Genomic DNA, 24,131 nt, shown 5'->3' on the forward strand with positions numbered 1-24,131 from the left:
GGCGGGGGGTGGAGAGGGAGGGGCCCTATTGGGAGGAGGTAGGAACACAGGTGATGGGGTGGTGTTGGAATTCTGTGCAGAGGATCAGTATCACAGCAGTGTCATAGATCACAGAATGTCAATTAAAAATAAAATTGTTAAGGGGCCGGAGTGATAGTACAGTGGGGAGCGCACTTGCCTTGCGCACGGTCAACACGGGTTCGATCTCCATGCGGCCCCCCAGCCCCGCCAGGAGTAATTCGTGAGCACAGCCGGTTGTGACCCAAAAGCAAAACAAAACAAAACAGAAACAATTAAAAAAGTTAAAACTGGGGCCAGAGAGACAGTACAGATAGTAGGGCACATGCCTTGCATGTGTCCGAACCGGATTGGATCTCCGGCATCCCGTAGGGTCCCCTGAGCGCACCAGGGGTGATTCCTGGGTGCAGAGCCAGGAGGAATCCCTGCGCACATCCAGGTGTGGCCAACACACTTTAAAAAAAAAAAAAGTTAAAATCAAATAGTGACCCTCCTAGCCAATGTCCGGCGTCTATCCAACCTCTCCCCGCTCCTGTCTCACCTGTGCCCCCTCCCGGGCGGGGCAAGCCGCATCTTGCTGGCTACAGTATCTGTGGGTTGAGAGGCGCTGACCCCGCCCCCGAGCGACCCAGTGTTTGTGAAGACAACACAGCAAGGCCCTGCCCAGGCAGGGTCAGCCCTGACCACAACACCCATTGCCCCGAACCCGCCTGTTCCTTCCCACCCCCCAGCCCGGGCTACCTGTCCAGACTCTCGCAGCTTTCCAGGCCAGGTCTGCCCTTCGGGGCACGTCCCCCCAGCCCCCCAGTGTCTAAGGCCCTTTCCAGGCTGCTTCTGCACGCTAAGGCCTCCTGGGGGCGCCTCCCCCATCCCTGCGGGGGAGGCATGTGGAGCCGAGCCAGAGAGATCCCAGATGGGAGGGAAGCAGGAGGGGGCAAGGCCCTGGGGTGGGGGGGTGGGGGGGCTGGGACAGGATTAGCAGCAGCCTCCCCGCCGCCCCAACCCAGCTGCTCCCGGAAACGCGGGGTTGGAAAATGTCAGACTCAACTCAGGGTTCACCCCCAACACAGCCGTGGCTCGTGGATTTGTCCTTGGACCACCCATGCCCCCTTTCCCCCCCAACCCCTGCCCCTCCCCCCCCCCCCCCGTAGCCCAGGGCCCTCGGGAACCCGAGGTGAGGGGAGGGAACAAGGAGCATAGAGGGAGAGTGCCCTGCCCCCCCCTCCTGCTGGGTGACAAGACATTTAATTATAGATATTTGGTACTGCTCAGGATTCCAAATGTCCTAATCGCCTCCCCTCCCAGAACCAGTTTCCATGGAAAAATCACAGCAAAGCGCCAAGGAGGGAAAAGAGGCGCCCCCCCACCCCTCCCCCCCGTGGAGCCCAGGCCAGAGGGGCAGAAAGAAAGGAAGGGACGGACGAGGAGCAGCCGAGGAGCAGCCGAGGAGCAGGCTGGGCTGGGCTGGGCTGGGCAGGGCTGGGCAGGGCCGGGGCGGGCATGTCTGCTGTGGGCGCTGGGGTTCCGGGCCTGGGGCTCCCCAGGATGCTGACTCTCCTCACTGCTGAGTCCCGGGGCTCCCGCCCCACACCCTTGACCTGTGGCTCCAATGAGCAGCACACGAGGTGCTCAGGCCGTGTGTTGTGTGTGTGTGTGTGTGTGTGTGTGTGTGTGTGTGTGTGTGTGTGTGTGTGTGTGTTGGAGGGGGGTGTGCGGGCCCTCCGATGGCCCTGATCCCAGGAGGGAGGATCAGTCCCACTGCAAAACGGGCTGGGAGCTTGAGAATTCCGCAGTGTGGAGGGTGGAGGGGTGAAGGGCGTGTCCAGGTGTCCACGGTCACCTCCCCCCACCCCCCACCCCCCGCCGTTTCTCCCACACAGCCCCATGGTCTTCGGGTGCCCGTAGGCGCTAGGATACTGCACGCCCAGGCCAGGGATGGGGAGGAGGCCCTGGTGTGGGAGATGTGCTGGACACCTCGAGCTTGAGGGGCCAAGGGACAGCTGGGAAGGAGTGGGGGGAAGAGGAGGGCCGCGCTGCCCTCCCCCCGCCCTCCCAGGCCGCGTGCCCAGGCCTCCTCCCCTGCTGCCCGCCCGCCAGTGCACTAGCAGACCCGCCGCCCCCCTCCCAGCCACAGCCGCCTGCAGGCCGAGGCCTGCCAACAGCTCCTCAAAGCCCAGCGGCCCCAACCACGCAGGCCAGACAGAGCAGCTAAGCGCAGGGTGGGGAGAGCCATGGAGACAGGCCTGGCCGGCCGAGCGCCGTCCCCCACACAGTCCCCAGCACGGCTTGTGGGGGGTAAGGGGGGGTTGGAGGGGATCGGCCACGATCTGAAACGAAACCCCAGGCCCAGGACTGTCCAGGCCTCGGGGCACCTGTGTTCTGGCCTCCCACTGCCCAACCACGGGGCAGACCGTGTCCAGCCAAGGGCCGGGGGCAGGTCAGGGGCCTGCCGGGCGGCCCCTGCCGGGTTCCCATTGGTTTCTGCCTCCTCAGCAAAGCCCGGTAGCCGCTGCTCCAGCCCTCCACTGAGCCCACACCCCATCTCCACCCACAGCCCGACTATGACTGGGTCCGGCTTGAAACAAGGGAACATTGTATCCGGGGAGGCCAGCAGGAGAGGGGGGCCCCGCGCCCATCTTCCTGGAGTCGGGAGGAAGGGGACAGCAGGAGGGCGCGGGCGAGCAGATGGGAGAACTTCCGGGCTTCCCGAGTGGGAGGACAGCGGGAGGCTGCGGAGACTCTCCCGGGCCTATGCCCATCCCCGGGTCCTGCTGAGGCCCCGTGTCCGGCCCCAAGCTGGCCCAGTGTGGGGGCTGCGGCTAGGCATGGAGCCCGTTTTCCCCCTGGCAGATAGTGAGCACGCTGCCCGCTGCCCTCTCCCCTGCCCCCTCCCAGGGGACGGAAGGAGAAAGCGAGGCAAGAGCACGGAGTGTTCAGACAGGCCACCCAGGGACGGAGCTGGGAGCCGACCTCGCCTTCAGGGGACAGACCCACCAGCTTCTCCCCCAGGGTGGGGCAGACAGGTCCCCAGGGGTTGGGCAGCCCAGGGGAGAAGGTGGAGGGGCAGGGAGCTGGACTCAGCACATTCAGCCAAACCCCCTGCCCCACATCTCAAGGGCTTTTCTTAGAAGCGGCCCACCCCCAACTCCCCCGGGGAGCTTGGTTCACCCCTAATTTAGCCTTCGAGCACCCAGAGGAGATAATGATAGGGGACGGCAGTGTGGAGGACCCCCCTCTCCCCTCCTTACTCCCTGGGGTGTCCTACAGGTTCCCCTGGGGGTGGGTACAGGGGTGGGGCAGGGACAGCAACAAAAGAGCAGAAGAGGGAGCAGCCACGTGCTGAGAGCACTGGGACCAGGCTGACAAGTGAGCCCGGCTCCCACCCAGGCCACCAGGCACAGCCTGCGCCCCGAAAACCCAGTACCTCACCAGGCGCCAGGGAGTCATGAGCCCAGAAACCAGCAGAACCAAGATCCAAACTCCAGGGGCAGCTGTAGCCAGAGGGAGAAGGGGGGGAATCAGGGAGAGCAAGATTTGGGGGCTGGAGAAATAGCACAGCAGGTAGGGCATTTGCCTTACGCTCAGTGGACCCAGGTTCGATTCCCAGCATCCCATAAGTTCCCCCGAACGCCACTGGGAATAATTCCTGAGTTCAGAGCGCCAATAGTGACCCCTGAGCATCACCAGGTGTGACCCAAAAAGCAAAAAAAAAGAAAGAAGAGCAAGATTCTGGGTCGGAGCTGTACGACAGTGGGGAGGGCACCTGCCTTGCAAGCGGCCAACCCGGGTTCAATCTCCGGCACCCCATATAGTCCCCTGAGCCCACCAGGAGTGATTCCTGAGCACTGAGCCAGGAGCAGCCCTGAGCACTGCTGGGTGTGACCCCCAAACACAAAGACCAAACAGATAAACAAGCGAAAAAGAAGAGCCAAGACTCCAGGGCATGGGGTCTGGCCGACAGCACCTCGAGAGAAGCCAAGTGGGCAGTGGGGGAGAAGGTGCCGGGGTGGAACACAGGTGCCAATGTCCCCTGGTGGCTCGGCTGCAGGAGCACCGCGGGACCCTGCTTTCCCATCCGAGCCCTTCCTGGAAGCAGCAGAGCTCAGGCCCCAGGGATGCCCCCAACTCAGACTCCCCACAACCAGCCCAGCACCACCTCACTTCCTCAGGAGGGGAGACACGAGCAAGGGGGGGGCCCGCCCAGGTACACAACGGCTCCCACAGCCCCATCCACGAACCCTCCTCCCCAAGCTCGGCCACGAACGCTCCTCCCTAAGCTTTGCCATTTTCCAGACCCAGAGAGAGGCTGATGGCCCAAGGGTCACACGAAGAAGGCCAAACCCATGTCATCCGTGAACCCAAACCCAAATCGCCTACAAGGGTTCTGGCTAACAGGGCAGCATGGTTCCAGAAAGTTCTATCCCTCTCACACCTCTTCGGGTATTTGTAACCGGGAGTCAGCTAGGGGACGTGGAAACAAGTCCCTGAGAAGCAGCGACTAGATTAGAACCTTTTGTAATTATCACCCAGGACACTAAGGAGCGGACCGGAACCCCTTGCAGGATTAGCTCCGCAAGCCTGACGCCGGGGCCTGAGGAGCCCCAGACCAGTAACACTCTCACAACCGCCTGGTGCCCTCAGAGGCGGGCGCTTACCCAGGAGCACCAAGGCCAGTGCCCAGGCCCCCCTCCGGACCACCCCAAAGAACTCACCACTTGGGGCTTGCTGCAGCACTTGCCGGCTGGGGTGGGCTCGTCCGGAGCCCGGGCTGCCTCAGGGGGCTTGGCCTCTGCAGAGGGCGGCACAACCGGAGTCAAACTGGGCACATCCACGGGCGTAGGCGCGGGTGGCTCCCCGGAGTGGAGGGTCAGCATGTACTGCTTTGTGACGTCCTCCAGAGAGGGGACCTGCACCATGGGGCGGGCTCTGGCCGGGCGGCCCACGGGCTCTGGCACGGCCACAGGAGGGCCGGTGGAAGTGGGCGGCTCAGGCACCACGATGGGCATGAAGGTGGCGGGCACGCTGGCATGGCGGACGTGCTTGGAGCAGGGTCGGGCCTGAGAGAGGCCGCCGGAGTGGTCCTGGCCCTCCCTCGGGACCTCCTGATGACTGCTCCGGGCGGGCCGCTTCTTGGAGCCGCGGCGGAGGAGCCTTGGGGACAGGACGTCAGCCAGCTTAGGGTTGAGGTGAAAGTCACCGGGGACTGCGGCAGGGGCGGGCGGGGCCCCCAGCACCCTCTCAGACTGTGCCCGGCCCCTGGCAGGACTGGGCTCTTCGGGCTCCGCTGGCCGCTTGGCAAGGAGGGGCTCACTGCTGGACGGGGGCAGCGCCGGCTCCACCTCTCGGATGGGCTCCCCTCCAGGGCCCTTGAACTCCGGCCCAGTGAGCTCCCCACGCCGGCTGGGGTCACTCAAAGATTTCTTCTTGGGGGCTTTGCCAGCTGCTCTATCGTCCACCACTCGCCCCAAGGCACTGGGCCCCTGAACGATGCTCTGAATGACCTCCTGGTAGCCCTTGCTCTCTTCACTGCCCACAGACCAGTCACTGTGGCCGCCGGTTAGGCCCTCGTCCACCTCTGGGGCCACTGGAAGCCCAGTCTTGGGGCTCAGAGAACCCAGCAGGTTGCTGTCCACGGAGAACCCCGAGGCCTCCTCAGAGGCAGCCACCCGATGGCGCTGGGGTATGGGGTCGCTGAGGGACCGATAGGCCTCCCCAGCCTCCCCGTTGCTCAGTTCCGTCCCACCGGGACCCGAAGGGGGGACTTTGCGTCTCCGGCGGAGGGCACCCGGTGTGGGAGGGGCGTCGGGGGATACCAGGGCCCATGCCCCCAGGCTGTCTTCGGCGCCAGGCCCATGGTGGTTGCGTGGGGCTGAGGATGAGGAGAGGGGTCGCCACACGCCCGTGGTCCCCAAGCTGGAAAAGGCTGAAATGGGAGGCTCGGGGTCAGCCCCAATGCCCTCATCTGTCAGGCTGGACTCAGGGCCCGAGAGCTCCTCCTGGGACCGCTGCCCCTGGGTCCCCTCTGAAACCCAGTCCGGGCTTCCCAGGGGCGGCTCGCTGCCCTCGTCCTGCTGGGCACCCATCCGCTGGATCTTCTCAAACACCTGCCGGGCTTCCTGCACATACTGGTCCTGGATGACATGGGGCAGGGGGTCTTCCTCGGCCCCCGCGCCGGCCAGCAGGAGCTCAGAGGAGCTGGGTTTCAGGGCACTGGTGCGGGGGATGCGGTGGGCCAAGGGCTTCTCAGAGCAGGTAAAGGACTTAGCCCGCCGCAGGGTGGCCGTCAGGTCCTTGAGGGTGGGGCGCACACCCGGGGACGCTGGTACTGGAGGGGAGATGGGCCCCAGGGGTCCCGCGGGGCCACCTACAGCTGGTGAGTCTCTGCCACCTGAGAGGCTGCTGCCGGTGTCCCCCGGCCGCCCACCAGGCTTGCGGACCCTCAGCTCGGAGAGGTCCGAGCGCAGGAAGCTGAGCAGCGTGAGGGTCTCGGAGGCGATGTCTGGATTCGACAGGGACTTGCGCTGCCGGCTCTTGTCCAGCTCCAGGCCGCCATCTCTCAGCGCCCTGGCAGTGCCCACCAGCCCTTTGTTGCGAGTCCGAGCCTGGGCCCGCAGCAGGAGGCCTTCCCCAGCGCCAAAGCTGGGGGACCGATACACGCCCCAGCCCGCAGAGCCGCGGCTGGCCCACAAGTCCTCATCCTTGAGCGTCTCGGTGCTGGAATAACGGCTGCTGCCCCGGGAGCCCGCTGGGCTGGCCAGGTACGCAGGAAAACTCACCTTGGCCACCCTGAACGCTCCCCCCACCGAGTCCGACAAGGGCCGAAGTCCCTCCTGGGCACATGGACCACAGGGAGGTGAGCCCGAGGCCCATTCCAGGAGGCCTTCCTCGCCACCCGCGGCTCTGGGAGAGGCTGGGGCCTCGGGGCTCCGCACCCCCACCCCCCCTACCGAGTCCATGGTGCCCAGATTTAACCCATAACTGTCCGGCCTACAGTCCTGATCCAAAGGGGCGCTTCCGGGCCTGGCTCCGGGCCTCCCGCCCCAGCGGTGGCTGCGCTCACCGTCGTGGTCCTCGTCGCTACCCGAGGAGGGGTCGCCGCGGTGGGCCGGGCTCTGCGGCCCGGACGGCGGTGGCGGCGGCGGGCCCTCCACTTCCTCCTCGCTGGTGCTGGCAGGCCGGCTGCGGCTGACAGGATAGGAGGAGGCGATGGAGGAGGAGGAGGAGCAGGAGGCCCGGGCCCCGGCCTGCGGTTGGGAGAAGTTATGCCAAGAATGTAAACCATCCTCCGGACGCTGCGCCCGCTCCTGCTGCTGCTCCTGCTGCTGCTGCTGCTGCCGCCGCCACCTCCTCCCCTCCGTCCCCGGGTCCGGCAGCGGCCGCGCCGCGCGCAGCCCCGCCAGGGGGAAGCAGGTCCGCGGCGGGGGCGGCGGGGGCTGCCGGGGCTCGCGGGGCTCCCGGGCCGGGGACTCCCACGCCGCCCCGTCCAGGCCAGGCGTCCCGGAGGGCCGCCGGGCGCCCCCGAAGAGCTTGCGCATCTCGGTGACGCTGGGCCAGGCCCCGCGCGCCGCGCCCTCGGCCGCCTCCTGGGCGGGCCCCGGGGAGACGCGGCCGTCGAAGCGCCGGGAGAGCTGGCGCACGGACGGCGAGAGGCTGCGCGGCGCGGGCCCCGACGCCAGCTTGGACACGCGCCGGGACGGCGGCGGGCGGCACGCGGCGCGGCGCCGCGGCCCGGGCGTGTCGGGGGCCTCCTCCCGCGGCCCCGACGCGCCGCTCCAGCGCTCCAGCAGCTTGAAGGAGACGCTGCGGGAGAGCGGGGGCCGGGGCGCCCCGTCCGCCATGGCGGCGGCCGCTCTCCCTCCGGGGGGGCCGGCCTCGCGCGGCCGCGGCCGAGCCCCCCCGCGCCCCGGGCCCGCCCGACGGCGCGGCCGCGGCTCAAGTCTCGGGCTCCCTCGCGCGCCGCCCCGCCCGCCTCCGCGCGGCCCGCGGGGCGACCCGCGGCATCGCGGCCCGCTCCGGCCCGGGCAGGGTCCCAGCCAGCACCGGCTCCTCGGCTCCGCGCCCGCCCGCCCGCCCGCGCCCGCTCCGGCTCCCTCCCGCCTGGCCGCGCGCCGCTCTCGCTCCCTTTTGTTGCAAATAAACTTTGTGGCGGAGGAAAGGGGGCGGGGGGCGGGGCCTCGCGCCCCAAAGAGGGGGTGGGCTCCGGGCGAGCGCTCGGCGGGGAGCCGCGGGGGGAGGAGGAAACCGGGGAGGAGCCGGAGGGGAGCGAAAGGGGCCTCGCCGGAGCGCGGGGGCGAAGAGCCGCGACCCCGCGCGCCAGGCCGCCTCCCCGGGGCCCGACCGGATCCCAGGAAGCGCTCAGCCCCCCCGACTCGCGGCCCGGGCGGAGCCCCTCTCCGGGACGCTGCTGCTCTCGCGCGGAACCGCCCACGGTGGCAGCCGCGGACCCGCACACCGGTACACGCCAACACTCAGGTACACGCAGACACGCGCGGTACCTGCCCGGGAAAAGGGGCGGGATCGCCGCCAGCGGGAGGGAGCCGCGGGCGCGTAGGCGCCCAGGCCACTCCCCCGGGCCGGGCCCCCGCCGCTCCAGAGGCCCCGCCCACAGCCACGCCCCCCGACGGCCCCGCGCCTCGGACTCCGCCCCTGCGGCCCTCCCCCGGGTCCCCCGCGCTCCCGGGCACGCGGTTCTTGCGCCCTCTCGCGGCTGGATTCGCTCACTCACTCTCACCCACCGCCCCCAACCCCAGAAACTGCACAGGTGAAACAGACTGGAATTGCAGTGCAACCTGGAGGGGGTTTGTCTTGCACGCTGTGCACAGTGGTTCAATTCCCCGCACCCCACAGTGTGGGTGCCAGGAGAAACCCCTGAACATCGCCGGAACTCGTCACTTCTTCATTTCCAATCATTTGTTTCCTGGGGCTGGAGCTGGAGTGGTAGTACAGCGGGTAGGGCACTTGCCTTACTGACCTGGGTTCAATCTCTGACACCCCATAAGGTCCCCTGAACCTCCGCCAGGTGTGGTCTCTGAGCTGACCAGAGCACTTTGAGCTTCATTAGTTCTCTCTCTCTCTCTTGTTCGCTCGCTCCCTCGCTTGCTCAACTTGTCACCAAAATCCAAAATCATATTATATCCTGCAGGCAGGAAAGGTGTGGCTTCTTTGAGCAGATCCATCTCTGGCCAGGCTGACTCCTGCACATCTGAATATGGGAATGGCAATTTGGAGAGTATGGCTGTATGGGTAACACTGCTTTTTTATTATTGTATTACATTTTGGTGGCAGGCCAGGGGCTACTCCCTCAATGCTCAGGAGCTACTCCGGCTCTGTGCTCTGGGATCCTGGCAGGACTCATATGCAGTGCAGGAGATGGTTCAAGGCAACTGTACTATCCTACCCACTGTACTATCTCTGAGGCCCGGTATTGCTTTCTTTTTTTTTTTTTTTTTTTTTTTGCTTTTTGGGTCACACCTGGCAATGCACAGGGGTTACTCCTGGCTCATGCACTCAGGAATTACTTCTGGCGGTGCTCGGGGGACCATATGGGATGCTGGGAATCGAACCCAGGTCAGCCGTGTGCAAAGCAAACGCCCTACCCGCTATGCTATAGCTCCGGCCTCTATACACGTACTTCTCTCTCCAAAGAGAGTCCAGGGTCGCCCTGTCTGCAGTGATGGGTGATGAAGCCCACTTTCAGGGTTTGCTCCATGAGCTGCGGAAAGCACCTGGTCCTCTTGGTCCAAGATGCTGCTCCCGCCGCAAGGTCCCTGCTGTCAGCAACCAGAAGGACAGATGGACCAAGGACGGCCACCCCCTCCCTCCCACAAGCCGACCTCCTTGCCCCTGCTAAGCTGCTTGATACCCCTCATGTCCCAGCTACCGGGGCCTTGCAAGCTGCGGTTGGTGGGCACTCGGCTATCTCTGTCACGACTTCCCTGGGGTCCCAGGTGCAGGGACTGGTTTAGCACAAAGGAAGCCGGGTGCAGAAGGGAACGGAGGGCTAGGTGGGGTGAAGGAGGTTGTGTGGGACCTTGGCAAGTCCCGTGGCACATCCATTTCTGCTCCCACCATAGGTGACATCAGGAGGATTCTGTGAGAATGTGTTGCAGGCCCAGTCACAGTCACCACAGGCGTCCCCGTGGCGCTTAGCATCCCCCAGCCTCACAGTCCAGCCTCACCTCGGGGCTCAGTCCTTCCCATCCTTCCCTCTATCCGCAGCTCAGGTTTGCCTGCGAGGCCCCCGCACCAGTCACACCCTGGGCCTCTCCCCTCCTGCCGGACCATTAAGACCCCTGGGCCCCTCTCAGCTGGTGTGGTGCCCCCATTGCCCACCACACTCTACCCCCACATGCCCGTCTGTGTCCCGGTCTGTCTCACCCCAACAAGCAGATGTCCCCAGGGGAAGCCCCGACAACCCCCCCCCCACCCAAGTGTGCGCCGGGTGAGCATGAGGAGGGGGAAGGTGGTGGGGGGGGAGACTAAAGGAGGGAGGCTGGAGGGGGAAGGAACTCAGCCTCCCCAAGCAGTACTTGAAGTCCCGAAGATGCGTGTGCAATAAATGGTTCTTCCTTCTCAGGAGAACAGATGGGGCCCGGAGATTAGGGCTCTTGTTTTCAAAAAGTGTTCTGAGCTTTTTGTTTCTTAAAAGACCAGCCGCCTTTCAAGTGAGGGAGTGAGGGAGGAAAATGGTCCAATGCGTTTTTTTGTTTTGTTTTTGTCTTGGGGCCACACTTGCAATGCCGAGGGGCTGGCGCCTGGGTCTGCACTCAGGAATCACTTCTGGCAGTGCTGGGGGGGACCATATGGGATGCCAGGGATCGAATCCAGGTTGGCTGCGTGCAAGGCACACCGTGCTCTTAAAAAGCCCTTGTTTTTGAAACCTCTTGATGCCTATTCTTAGAGACAGGCGCTGAGGAGACTGTGTGCCCCCAAGCGCTGCAGATTATGCTCCCACTTTATTCTCGATGTAATAATCACGACAACTTTACAAAATAGCTATTGTTGTTATTATTATTGTTATTATTATTGTTCCGGTTTTACTGTCAGGGAAGTTAAGGCATGATGAGGTTACAAAATGAGCCCAGAGCAGCGATTAGTAAGCAGTAGGGCCGGGTCACTCACTCCTCAGGGTGCCGGAGCTCCAGCTTGCAGCCTCTAGGCCGTTCCGCTCCCTACAGCATGTGGGAAAGGGCTTTCCCCCTTCTTGGAGAAGTACCCGCAGCAGCCTAGCTCTTGGCTGCCTGCTGGGCCCTTCACCCGAGAGCCTGCAGGGCTCAGCCTGGGCCGTGGCCATGACCCTGTGCCATCCTCTCTTCCCCATCACCCGATGGGGCTGCCAAGGCCTGTGGCTCAGGTTCAGAACAAGAAAGAAAGGGGAGGGGCCCACCATCGGACCTGCTGGGCGTGGCGTCCAGTAGGAAATAAGCACCGGTCTGTCTTCTCACGCCCGCCGCCCCCCATGTCTATAGCCTGGGTTGCTGGAGAATCAAGGGTCCCTTCGGTTCACACTGCCAGTCCCCCTACAAGGGTGCTGGGCCTGAGGTCCCCTCCTCGGCGGCTGCAAAACACACACTGGTTCCCGTGGACACCCGAAGGTGTACCTTAGCGCTCTTTCTGGTTTGTTTTGTATTTTGGGCCACTCCCAGCAAGGCTCAGGAATTATTCCTTGCGGTACTGGGGGATCACCGGGGATGCTGGGGATAGAGCCTGGGTTGGCTACGTGAAAGACAAATGCCCTCCCCGCTGTACTGGCGCGCCACTGCCACGTCAGAGTGGTTTCACTTCTTCCTTTCCTGTCAGTGTTGGTGACTAAGTGAATGGACAGGGTCACATTCCTCCATAAATGATGGTGCCCAGGGGTCCGTGCGCCAGAGTGTAGAGCCAGCAGGCCCAGTCCCGGGTTCCTGACCCCAGGATCTACCCACAGAGCAGTTCCTGGGGCCCAGCAGCTGACGTCTCTAGAGTGAAGCACCGTGAGAACCAAGTCCCCATGCATGGAGGCGAGTGGAGGTGCCCCCCCGAGCAGAGACACCCTGAGACTGAACGAGGCGCCCTTAGAAGAGGTGGATGGAGGAGAGGGAAACGGAGCCCTTCCCGCTTTGAATGCTCTGGTTCTGGGGGCTGGAGCACAGCCAGCACGGTGCTTGCCTTGGATGTGGCTGAGTGCAGAGGCAGGAGGGACTCCTGAGCACCACCGGGGATGGCCCGAAAAAGGAAAAAAAAAAAAAAAGGCTTTGGTTCCACCAGCCCCTTTTCCTGCCTCTGCACAGCCCCGCCCCAGGGCTTCGTGGAAATGGACAAGTGCTTAAAGGTCTGCTTCCTGCCTCAGTTGGCCAGCCAGCCACGGGAGCAGCTTCCTTCACATAACCTTGGGGAGTCTCCCAGCTCAGGCCCCAGCTCTACAGAGGTCTCTCCTGACGTCTCAAACTAGGCCAAAATGGTGGTCTGGGTCCCCTCCCCCTCCCCCAGCTGTGCTTCCCTTGGCCCCTGCGCTGACTTTACACCCTCGGTAACGGGGAACTGGGGTTGGGGGCAGTGCCGGGGCGGGTTCTTCTGAGTTAAGCAAAATTTTGCTGGCTGAATGGAACATCTCCCCCTCCCACACTACCCAGAGCTCATATCCACCCTTCCAAACCCAGCTCAACCCGCTTTCTCCTTCCCACCTTCCTCAGGCCCTGGCCTGCGACTCCCGAGCGTCACTCGTCGTGGACATGCTCTGCCAGGCGTATCGAGAGCCCCTGTACATGGCTCGCCCAGCTCTCCAGGCCAACGCGGGCCTAGTGGGGCATCTGTCCTGGCCCATCGGTCTCTGTGGCCACAGGCCCTCGGCCAGAAAAAGGCCCACTAAATCGTTGGTGTTGAGACTGTGGGCTCTGCGGGAACCCCACAAACCCAGCTGAGCTCAGCTCTCAGTGTGGTTAGGGGCCGTGGGGTTTCTGGTCGCCCCCACCCGGCGTCGGGCCTCAGCGAGCCGGTCGCTGCCACTTGGCCGTCAGCTTCTGCAGCAGCTCCTGTGGCCGCCGGCGAAACTTCTTCTGGGTGAAGTAGAATAGGATGGGGTCCAGCACGCTGTTGGCACTGGCGAAGGGCCGCGTGCCTTTGTAGGCGGCCGCAAAGGCTTCCAGCACGGGGCAGGAGATGCCAGGCGTGGAGCGCACGGCCAGGTAGGCCGTCTTGGTGATGTGAAAAGGCAGGAAGCTGATGGCGAAGACGGCCGCCACCACCACGGCCATGCGGGCCGCCTTCCCGCGCCGCTCCCGGGCCACGGGGCCCACGGGGCCGTCCTGGCGGCACAGGCGGCGTGCCAGGCGGCAGTAGCAGGCCAGCAGGGCGGTGAAGGGCAGCACGAAGCCGACCACCGTGAGCGCCATGCCGTAAGGCATGTAGCGGGTGGCCAGCACGGGCGGGCTGAGGTCATAGCAGACGGTTCGGTTCCGCTGGATGCCCGTGGCGGCGAAGATGGCCGTGGGCAGACACTGGGCGGTCACTGCCAGCCACACGGCTCCACACACCACCCAGGCGGCCCGGCGGCCCCCCCGCTTGTGCCAGGGGGCCAGGGGGTGGCAGATGCCCAGGTAGCGCTGGAAGCTGATGCAGGTGAGGAAGAGGATGCTGCCGTGCAGGTTGGCGTAGAAGAGGAAGCGCACCAGGCGGCAGGTGAGGTCCCCAAAGGGCCAGTGGTCCCCGCGGGCGTAGTTGTAGATGAGCAGCGGCAGGGAGCAGGTGTACAGCAGGTCAGCCAGGGCCAGGTTCAGGGTGTAGACGGCCGTGCGGGTGAGGGCCTGGCGGGATGTGCAGATCTGGGCGATGACGCAGGCGTTTAGTGGCAGGCCGGTCACTAGCACCACCGAGTACACGGGGGTCAGCAGCAGGCGCTTGAAGTTCTCCCGGTAGACACAGGTGGTGGGGGGCAGGCCCATAGCCTGCTCGGTGCCATTGTCCCACTCCATTGTCCCACTGCTCAGCCGTGTCCTCTACACCTGCGGAGGCTGGGGATGTAGTACCTCACTGTCAGAGAGCACACTCAGGCCATCCGGGAGCCCCTGTCCCCCTCCAGTCACTGGCCCTATCTTTGCACTCACCGCCCCGTGGAGGGCCCACCTTCCCCATGTCGAGGAAACCTGGGGTCCCAGACAGCTCAAGCTTGGGAGAAATCCAATTTGCGTTCTTTCCTGGCACTCCTGGCCCAGCGGACTTCATGGTGAATGTCTATTCGTCCCTCAAACCCTAGCCAGAGATCCCCTCTGTAGCAGGGGATGGGCAGGTGTGGGTTTGCAGCTCAATGCTGCTGTCTCTGAGCTATGGGACCTCAGGGGAAGGATACTCCCCCGCCCCCACCCCGTCTCAGGATGTTGGGAGGTTAGAGCATGGAATCCAAACACTCTTCATAGTAGGGGCGTTTCGAGACTGCAGCCTGGTGGATCCCCTGAGACCCAGGTCTTGTGCTTCTCTGGATCTGAGAGGCCAATGTGGGGTACAGCGCAGAGAGCAGCACTTAACTATAGCACTGTAGCACTGTCATCCCGTTGTTCATCGATTTGCTCAAGCAGGCACTAGTAACGTCTCCATTGTGAGACTTGTAACAAACCGGAATGAAACATCCACTCACTGGGAGCAGACCAGAGACAGTGCCCACCTCCTCACCCTAGACTCCACCTTGCAAAGTCATCGTCCTTTCCCATGTAGTTTTCTCACCTGTAAATGGGGGGACCAGGGGATTCAGGGATAAGGATTCAGGATTCCTTAGGGCTTCTCGGCCAGAGGCAAAGCCATGAAGCCACAGCGCCCCCTAGTGGGTAGAGTCAGAGCAGCGCCCCTGAAGGTTGAGGGCATAACTGGGTCAACAGCTCAGCTCAGGGATGGGCAGTGATGCCCAGTGATACTCAGTGACAAGGAGCCAGCGAGGCCTCTGCCTTAGTGGATCAGAAGCTGAGCCAGGATCAGAACGCAGCCACCTCTGAGAGGAAGCAAGTTAGGGCAGCCTACGAACATGAGACGTAGTGATTACAAGTCTGGCCTCAGCTGGTTCAAGCCCTGGCTCCTTCCTTCACGCTGCCCAACCCTGGACCTGTGCATGCCCTCTGGGACCTGTGTCACCATCAGCAAAATGCACCAAGGCCTGATCTATGGTGGGTACTTAATAAAAGCCAGTCCTGGTCGTCCCTCCACTTGCCCCTTTGGCTAGGTTTTACATCACGGAGCCTGATTGGGTTCCTTGGTGGCATAACAACTTCCTGACACTCACCGGAAAATGGGCATCTCCGTAGTTTCTGAGGTCTGTAGAGAATTTACAAGTCTGATCCAAGGGACCTGTAAAGCAAGGCCTTTGAGACAGTGAGTCATTTAACACATGAAGACTCAGAAGCAAATGAGTCTCCGGGAATCAACAAAGATGGTGAAAGTAATACCAAGAAAACTAAGTCACTCTTAAAAGAAGCAGAAGACAAGGAAATGTGCAACAAACTCCCTGTTGACGGATTAGAAGGATTAATGGTAAAATGATCCTCTTCCCCAAAGCACTTCACAAACTGAACGCTAGTGGTATTTCCACCCCCTCTTTTTTGGTTTTAGCTGTGCTCAGGGGTTACTCCTGGCTCTGAGTTCAGGTATCACTCTGGTGGTGCTTCAGGAACCATATGGGGTGCTAGGGATTGAACTCAGTTGGCAAATGCACTACCCACTGTACATTTGCTCTCCCACCACTCTTGTAGCATTTTTTTTTTTTTGCTTTTTGGGTCACACCCGGCGATGCACAGGGGTTACTCCTGGTTCTACACTCAGGAATCACTCCTGGCAGTGCTCAGGGGACCATATGGGATGCTGGGATTCGAACCCGGGTCGGCCGCGTGCAAGGCAAATGCCCTACCCGCTGTGCTATCACTCCAGCCCCTCTTGTAGCATTTTTTAAAGGACATGGACAAATACAATTTATCATGAGTGATAAAACTCCCTGGATAGTCAAAGTCATCCTAGAAAAAAGAACATGAGGGGGTTGGAGTGATAGCACAGCGGGTAGGACATTTGCCTTGCATGTGCCCGTCTCGGGTTTGATTCCCAGCATCCCATATGGTCCCCCGAGCACCACCAGGAGTAATCCTGAGTGCATGAGCCAGGAGTAATCCTTGTGCATTGCTGGGGGTGACCCAAAGAGAAAAGAAAAAAAAGAAGATGGGATGGGGTTGAAGAGACAGTACGGTGGGTAGGGTGTTGGCCTTGCATGTGGCTGACCCACCCCATACGGTCTTATATAGTCCCCTTAGCTCACCAGGTGTGATTCCCAAGTGCAGGGCCAGGAGTAAGCCAGGAGCACAGCAAGAAGAAGGATGAGGAGGAGTAGGAGGAAGGAAGGAGAAGAAGAGGAGGAGGAGGAAGAATAAGAATAAGATAATGAAGATGAAAGAGAAGGAGGAGGAGAAGAAAAAGAAGAGGGGGAGGTTTGTCTTTCTCCAACTTTGCATTATACTACATAAAACTACATACAATCATCAAAACTGTGTGGCATTGAAATAATAGCAGACTCTCAGGGACCAGAGAGAATACAGCCAATAGTGTACTTGCCTTGCAAGTGGCCACCCAGGTTTTAATCCCCAGCTTCCCATATGGTCCCCTGATCACTGCCAGGAGTGATCCCTGAGCACAGAGTTAAGTAAGCCCTGAGCACCACTGGGTATGGCTTCGAAACAAAACCAGAAAAAAAGAGCAGACTCTAAGACCAATGGAATAGAATTAGGAGCCTTCAGGGATAGAAATTGCTAATATTTGACAAAGGAACTAGGTGTATAATGGAGCAAGGGAAGCTTCTTTAACAAATGTTGTTGGGAAGATTGGTTAGCTATATATATATATATATATATATATATATATATATACACACACATATATACATATGTAGGATTCTTAACTTATACCAGACAAAAATTAATTCAAAATGGATTAAAGACCTCAATAATAGATCCAAGTCCGTAAAATACATTGAAAAAGACAGGCGGAACTCTACAGTATAACAGGATATTGACTCTGGCGTGGCATTTTTCAGTTGGGACCAAATGGCCACTGGGAAGCCCCTAGGACATTCCAAGGTGTTTCAAATGAAAATCGAAGAAGAGGGTGCCATGGCATGAGACTATGGGGCCACGGATGGGGTGGAGGTGACAGTAGGAAGGACACAAGGTTGGAAGAAGGCACAATCAGAGAAAGGCTGAGAAACACTGCTTTAGAGGCATCTTCGATGATCCAATGCCATCGGTCAAGCAAACAGGAGCGAAAGCAAACAAATAGGACTATAGCAAGGAAGACACCTCTGCACCGAGAAAGAACCAATGACTAGAATAAAAAGATGCCCCATGAACTGGGAGAAAATATTCATTCATGACGCATCCAACAAAGAGCAATATCCGATTCTATAAAGCACCAGCAAAACGTGACAATCACAACAAATCCAAACGACCCCATTCAGAAAATAATGGAGAGAGAGAGAGAGAGAGAGAGAGAGAGAGAGAGAGAGAGAGAGAGAGAGGAAGGGAGAGAGAAAAAAAGGGAGAGAGAGAGAAGGAGGGAGAGAGAGAGAGGGAGAGAGATGAAAAGGGAGAAAAAGGGAGAGGGAAGGAGAGAGAGGGAGAGAGAGAGGAAGAGAGGGAGAGAGAAAGGAAGAGAGGGAGGGAGAGAGGGAGAGAGGGAGAGGGAGAGAGGAAGGGAGGGAGAGAGGGAAAGAGAGGGGGAAAGAGGGAGAGAGAAGAAAAGTACCTGCCCTAAAGGCAGGCTGGGGGTGTGGGGGGGAAGCTTGTGGGAGGAAAAACGAAAACTGGGCCATCTGGAAATGTGCACTGGTGAAGGGATGGATTTTGAAACATTGTATGACACAGAGACTCACTCATGGAGACTTCACCAGAAACTTTTTTTAAACTATGTATCTCACAGTGATTCAATTTAAAAAAAAAGGAAAGAAGAGTTAAAGAAACTCCTAGAAGGAAGGAGGCATACAGATGGGCGAGAGTCCCGTGGGTAAGCTGCTTGGCTTGCGTGAGCCTGACCTGGGTTCAATTCCTGGTTGCATCAGGTTGAACCAGAATCAGAGATTGTGCAGGTGGGTGTGCGTGAGAGGGCTCAACCCCTGTGCTAGAGCAGGCGGGGGAGGGGTGGGGGGCGGAGGGGGGCGCCCAGCTCGGCAGTTAGGCATGGGGAGCGGGAGAGAAGAGGAAGCACAGCAAGACCCCCAAGGTAGCCAGAAAACTGTTTCCAGGGGTGCAGGCCATGTTCTCCCGCTGAGGGCTCGCTGTCTGCCAGAAGCTGGCGGCACGGCAGAGACACGTTCCCCAGAAAACTGTACGTAAGCCACAAATGTACATGTATATATCTGCCTGCACGTCTCTCTATCCACATGAGCCTCACGGAGGAGACTCTAAAAGATTAAAGAGACTTTTCAGAGGAGGGGCAAGGAGGAAGCAGGGCCCTGGTGGCTGAGAGGGGTTCCCGTGGGTGCAGAGGGGTGCGAGGCCCCGGGGGATTCAGGGGAGGTGGGAGGCAGGCCTGAGAGAGCTCCGGCCAGCTCGGATGGAGGGTCAGGGCAAGGAGGAGGCTGGGAGGGGAAGAGCCCTCCTTGGGAATCCCCGCTCCCCGAGGCAGAAGGTGGGTGAGGGGGGCAGGGCCAACCTGCCAGTGCCCGCTCAGCACTGCCGCAGAGAGGCCTCCAGCAGCACCACCCGCCCGTGGCTCCCTTCAGCTCCTGGACCGGCTCAACCTTCAGCCTCTTCCCGGACCCCAGCTCTGTTCTTGCAGGTGGCCCTGGCGACACCCTTCCCCAAGTGCTTCTGCCCTTTGGAGAGAAGCCCGAGCACCCATCCTGCCTCTCCACGGCTATCCTTCCAGCCTTGCCCAAAGGCCTCTGGGCTCTCCCCTGCCCTGCGGCAGATGCACCTCCCAGCCGCCGTCTTAGCCATCCCCGCCTGCTGCCGTCACATGAAGCGCCCGCCACCAACTTAGCGGGCGGCTGAATCCAGGCTCCTCAGAGTCCGGTCGCCCTTTTCCATTTTCTTTTTTAACATTCGGTTTTGGAGGCACTTGAGGTGTTGCTCAGGACTTACTTCTGGCTCTGTGCTTCTGCAGGTGCCCGTGGGAGCCCACCGTGCCGGGAATCCAGTCTGGGGCGGCCACATGCCAGGAGAGCGCCATAAGCCCGGGCTATCTCACTGGCCCTCTTCACTTTCTTTAATTGTCATTCACATTTTCATTCTTATTATTAATTCTCATGATTTTTTTAGTCTTGGGGCTAAATACCCAGTGGTATTCAGGCCAGCTCAGTGCTGGGGTTAGTGGGGGTCACCTGTAGCTGTGCTCAGAGGACCGTGCAATTGCAGGAGAATCGATCCTGGGACCTTCCAGCTTGCCGAGCTGTCTCCCAGCCCCTTCTCCTTCCTTTCCTTCTTGTCGACTGCTGGAGCAGACTCCCACGTCTGCACCCCCAATTCTGCGAACCTCCTTTAAGTCTGTGTTGCATGCAGCCTGCTCACCCCGAGTTCCAGTCCTGGTGTCCTGTCTGCACCCCACCCCCACTCCCTGCCGCACCCGCAGCTGATGGCCCCGAGATGTGCCAACACTCACATGTAGCTTCCTGTCCCTGAAGCACCCTGGTGGCCCCAGGTAGTGGGGCGAGGGGCGGCCAGATGTAGGGTCCCCAGTCTCCTTCCCTCAGCCTGGACTGCAACCCCTCAGGATGGCGGCCAGCTTCCTCTGCTTCCTGGCAGGGCCGTCTTGGACTGAAATAGCCCCTTCAGGGGCCACCCCCTTCCCTGCCACCCCCAACAACACCGCCTGGCGGGAACTGGGCCCAGAGGAACCGGGAGGCGGAGAGACACACTTCCTGGAACTCTCCTCCCTCAGGGAGGGCTGTGAGTGAGCTGAGTGAGCACTGTGATGCGGGGCCCCCCCAGGCTGAGCATCCCCAGCAGAGGCCCTGCGCCCCCAAGGGAGAGGGAGAGGAGTGGGCGAGGAGGTTGTGAGTTGGCAGGCCAAGGAGCAGCCCAGAACGCGAGCCCCTTCTTTCTCCCAGTCTTCTGGGTCCCGTGGGCACGCTGGGACCTGGCCAGCCTTTGTCATCGTGACTGCCAAGCCCAAGCTGTCTCTCCCTCCCCTCGTTCCTTCATCCGTTCTACCCTCGTCCACTCCCCCGCTGGACCGCCAGCCCTGCCCTCTGTCTGTGCACTCACTTCCCACCGTCTCCCTCCCACCACCAGCCTGTCCTCACGCGTGTATGGAGCCCTCCTCTTGGCCACCAGGGCCCTGGGGTTAGCAGTCACTGCTTCTTCCTGCACACAACAGGCCAGAGGGCCGTGGGAAGGGCCCATGGGGGCTGCGGGAGGACCCTGAGAAGCTCTGTGGGCTGTCAGGAGACCAGGAGGTGGGCCCCCCCCAGCCAAGGAGGTGGGCTCCAGGGCATTGGGCGGTGGGAGTAGGGGGCATGGGACCCTGGGGCTGGGGTCAGAGACAGGGTGGTGCAGGGGAGAAACAGTGCCCTACGCCCTTCTTTGAGCCTTCCAGGGCAGATGGCCTGCAGATGGTCTCAAGCTTCTCAGTCAGACGGTGGGGGCTGAGAGGAGGGGGCCTCTTCCTCCTGTCAGGTGCAGTTATTGAGCTGCACTGAGCTCGCGCCAAGCCCTCTTGGAAGGGAGGGAGACTGGAGTGATAGCATAGTGGGTTGGGCATTTGCCTTGCACGCGGCCAACCCGAGTTCGAATCTCAGCATCCCATATGGTCCCCGAGCACCGCCAGGGGTAATTCCTGAGTGCAGAGCCAGGGGTAACCCCTGTGCATGGCCGGGTGTGACCCAAAAAGAAAGAAATAAAATGGGAGGGAGATGGCAGAACCAAGCCAGGGCCAACAATGTGATTTGTTGTTTTGTTTTGATTTTGGAGAGTCACACCTGGTGAGGATCAGGGACAATTCTCTGGCTTTGCACTCAGGGATCACTCCTGGTGGTGCTCGGGGAACCTAGGGGATGCCAGGCAATCGGACCCTGGTGGGCTGCGTGCCAGGCAGGCGACTGCCCTATCCGCTGTACCATCGCTCCAGCCTCATGGGGCCAAAAGCCTGGAGCATGCGGAGATAACCAGGTTTGGACGCTGGTGAACGTTTTGTTGGTTGCACTCAACTTGCATATCTGGTGTGTGCTGAGGGGTCCCCCTGGCCAGCCAAGGGACAGGCCCTCCTGGTCTGATACACACGGGCCTGGCCACTGGTCCAGCAGCCCAGAGGTTTCCTTTGTGCTCCCCAAATTCACACCTGTGGCCCCCAAGACGTTGAGTGTCTTCCCTGCACTGAGTCCCAAGGCCAGGAGAGGGCGCCCACGCCCAGCCCGGAGCCCAGTGGGCAGCCCGCTCTGCGCTCCGAAACCTCCCCTCTGCTCTGCAGCAGCCCTGATAAATCCCGGGACAGGGTCCCAATCAGCTCCTGACCACTCGCCCCACCTTCTCCTCATTCGTAGACAAAATCTCCCAATTGTTCTCAGACCCTCCCCTGGTCAGCTCCAGCAAGGTAAGACGGTGGTGCTGAGCCCAGAGGCCGAGCGTCACCGGGGACACTGGCCCCACTGTCCACTTCCACCTCAGACCCGCTGCCGGAATCACTGAAGTCCCTCACCGCAAAGAGGTCGCACCCCCTGCCCAGGTGCTTCTGTCCGTTCAGGCACCAACCCCGGGGGCAGCTTGTGCATTCAGAGGGAGGGAACGACTGGCCGGACCAGCCTCCGCGAGGAACCTGTGCTCTCGGGGCTCTCAGCCTCACCCCCCTTGCCCCCCATCTGCAAAGGAGGATGCGCTGGCTGCCGGGCAGAAGCTGGAAGCCTGACTCACCGCCAGCCAGGAACCAGCCCCGACTGGGCTGGACGTGGGCAGAGGTCTCCCTGCCTGTGGCTGCTGGGAAACGGGGCTGGAAAGCCCCAGGCCTACTGCTGGCCATGTGTCCTGGGCACCGGATGGTGGGGCGGCTCGAGCCCCCGCTTCTGTCCCCTGAGGCATCAGGCAGATAGGCAGATCGCGGGCAGCGAGGAAGCTGGGGCAGGGGCGCCCCCAGGAGCTGGGCGTCTGCTGCCAGGGCCTTGCTGGCACCCCGGGGACTTCAGGCAGGGCCCCTCCTGGCAGAGTTCCGGTTTCACCTGCTGTGGCAGCAGGCTGGCGACGAGAGCCAACAAACCGGGCGGAGGGCAGGAAGTCTGATTTCTCTTCTCTTTCCTACTTCCCCTTCTCCCCTGCTGCTTCACTGGAATTAAAGCTGGAACTGAAACAGTCACTCTGGGTGTAAGGAAGGGGAAGTATGTTCGAGGGCCGGGGGGTCGGGGCTGCTTCCTTTGGTTGTTCTCCGGCTTCTAGCAGCCGAGCAGAACTTGTGTTCTTGTGTCCGGGCCCTGTGCCAGCCCCTGCCGCACATTGTCCCCCTGCAAGTATGTGGCCAGGGCCCCCTGTCTTCCCTGGCCTGGCCCTCCGTCATCGGGGAAACGGTGGCCCAGGCTCCGGGTCATTTATCCCTAGAGGGGATGAGATGGCTTGGCTGCATGGACGAGAGGGTTTCTCGGGAAAATGGACCATGAGGAAGGAGCCGTGGTGTGTGTGCAGGGCCAGAAGTGTCAGGGTGGCCTGGCGGGTGGGGGTGGGGAGCATCAGGGACGGGGAAGCAGGGGGCAGTCCTTGCTGGTGGGTCACAGCACCTCCCACCAAGGGCTTTGGAAAACCCCAACCACCTTCTAGATCCACAGCAGCTAGGCCAGACCATTAGGTAAATCTCCCTGTGAGGCGCCTCTGGGGTGTCTGCCAGGCAGACCCCGTGCTGGGGAGATGCTCAGGGGGCTGAGTTTTCCCTCAGGTGTCCGGGGCCCCACCCCCAGCACTGTATGTTTCCCCGAGCACCACCGGGCGTGAATTCCAGCACTGTCTGGACAGACCCTGAGTACTGCCAAGGGTGGCCCCAACTCCTGCCCCCGAATTACAGAGAATGACAGAAAGAGAACATGCTGCATCAGGAGTTATAGCTCAGGCCTGGCACGTGCCAGATCCCGAGTCCCACCCCCGGCTGCTGACGCCCCACTGTGCACTGCTGGGCACGGCCCTCGAGTAACAAAATCAGGCAGTGGTGTTGAGGGAAAGTGGAACCGTGAGGCCTTGATTACGGAGATATGAATGGGGCGGCTTTGCGGACATGGGTATGACTGTCGGTTGCAAAGATAAACAGAGCTTTGCTGTGATCTATGACGGTTGGATCCCGCGGTGTCCGTCTGTCCAGCCCTGGTAGCCCCAAAGCATGGGGGTGTGACCCCTAGGAAAAAGGGAAAGAGCCTGTAGCTCAGAGGTGAGGGTGGGGTGGGGTGGGGAATGGGGGCTGCAGGACCCACCTCTCCTCCCGGCTCCAGTCTCCTTGGGAGGGCACCCGTCCCTCTGTCCCACTGTCCCCCCACCCTGGAGCCAGGTGAGTGGTGTGTCAGTCACAGTCCTAGGCATTGATGATCGGCTCCCTAGAAGCCAAGCCTGGGCAGAGCTGAGAGCTGGAGGCACACGGGTTCCTGAGAACTCGCAGCAGCACCTGGATCCAGCTATGCCTGAAGCCTTCCTTCCACTGGACTTTCCTGGTGGCGTGAGCTGGTAAAGTGCCCCTTTGAATCAAGGCCCAAGATTAGCTGAGGATCCTGTTCCCTGGAATAGGAGTTCTGCTTTTAAGGCTGCACGTGATTTCCCCCGCCACTCTCTCCCCACAGCCCCTACACCACATGGGTCCCTTACATCCCTGCAGGGAAGCTGGAACGGGCTGTATCCGTGGAGACCACCACCAGGAACCAGGCAGGGACTGAGGTACTGGCCGTCGGGTCCAGCCTGACCCTCCTGGGGACAGCCAGGAAGCCTCTCCACCAGTGACTTCTCCGGAGGAGAGTCCCTTCTCTGGCGGCTCCCAGCCTGCCCACAGTGTCATCTCTGCAGGAAACTGGTCAGCAGGAAGCCCGGTTTCCAGTCCCGATTCACCCCACTGGCTGGGCGGCCCAGGAGCTGGCGCTGGTTTCTTGGAGCTCCGAGCCTGCGCTGTAGCCTCTCGTGTTCCCTCAATGCCCGGGACCGGGCTGCACGAGCCCAATCTTACAG

General features: G+C 61.3%; 2 protein-coding genes across 5 annotated transcripts in view; both read right to left on the reverse strand.

The window, feature by feature from the left end:
- ARHGEF17 (Rho guanine nucleotide exchange factor 17) overlaps window positions 1-7,903 on the reverse strand; it is a 54,979-nt gene extending 47,076 nt beyond the window's left edge. Inside the window, exon 1 of the mRNA XM_055141434.1 lies at window positions 4,731-7,903. Within this exon, the coding sequence (XP_054997409.1) occupies window positions 4,731-7,856 (3,126 nt within the window). The 5' untranslated portion in view covers window positions 7,857-7,903. The remainder of the gene's footprint in view (window positions 1-4,730) is intronic.
- A 3,150-nt stretch (window positions 7,904-11,053) lies between these two features.
- The window catches only part of P2RY6 (pyrimidinergic receptor P2Y6), a 36,241-nt gene continuing 23,163 nt past the window's right edge, over window positions 11,054-24,131 (reverse strand). Inside the window, exons 1-3 of one of the 4 annotated variants that reach the window (XM_004618203.2) lie at window positions 19,615-19,723; window positions 15,263-15,341; window positions 11,054-14,006 (exon numbers count right to left, since the gene is read on the reverse strand). In XM_004618203.2, coding sequence (XP_004618260.1) covers window positions 12,981-13,967 — 987 coding nt within the window. In that variant the 5' untranslated portion in view covers window positions 13,968-14,006; window positions 15,263-15,341; window positions 19,615-19,723 and the 3' untranslated portion in view covers window positions 11,054-12,980. Of the gene's footprint in view, window positions 14,007-15,262; window positions 15,342-19,614; window positions 19,724-24,131 lie in introns of those variants that run through there. The other 3 variants (XM_055142497.1, XM_055142495.1, XM_055142496.1) reach the window with 3 other exon arrangements.

This window comes from Sorex araneus, chromosome 6 (genome assembly GCF_027595985.1).
Source record: "Sorex araneus isolate mSorAra2 chromosome 6, mSorAra2.pri, whole genome shotgun sequence".
NCBI classification, from domain to species: Eukaryota; Metazoa; Chordata; class Mammalia; order Eulipotyphla; family Soricidae; genus Sorex; species Sorex araneus.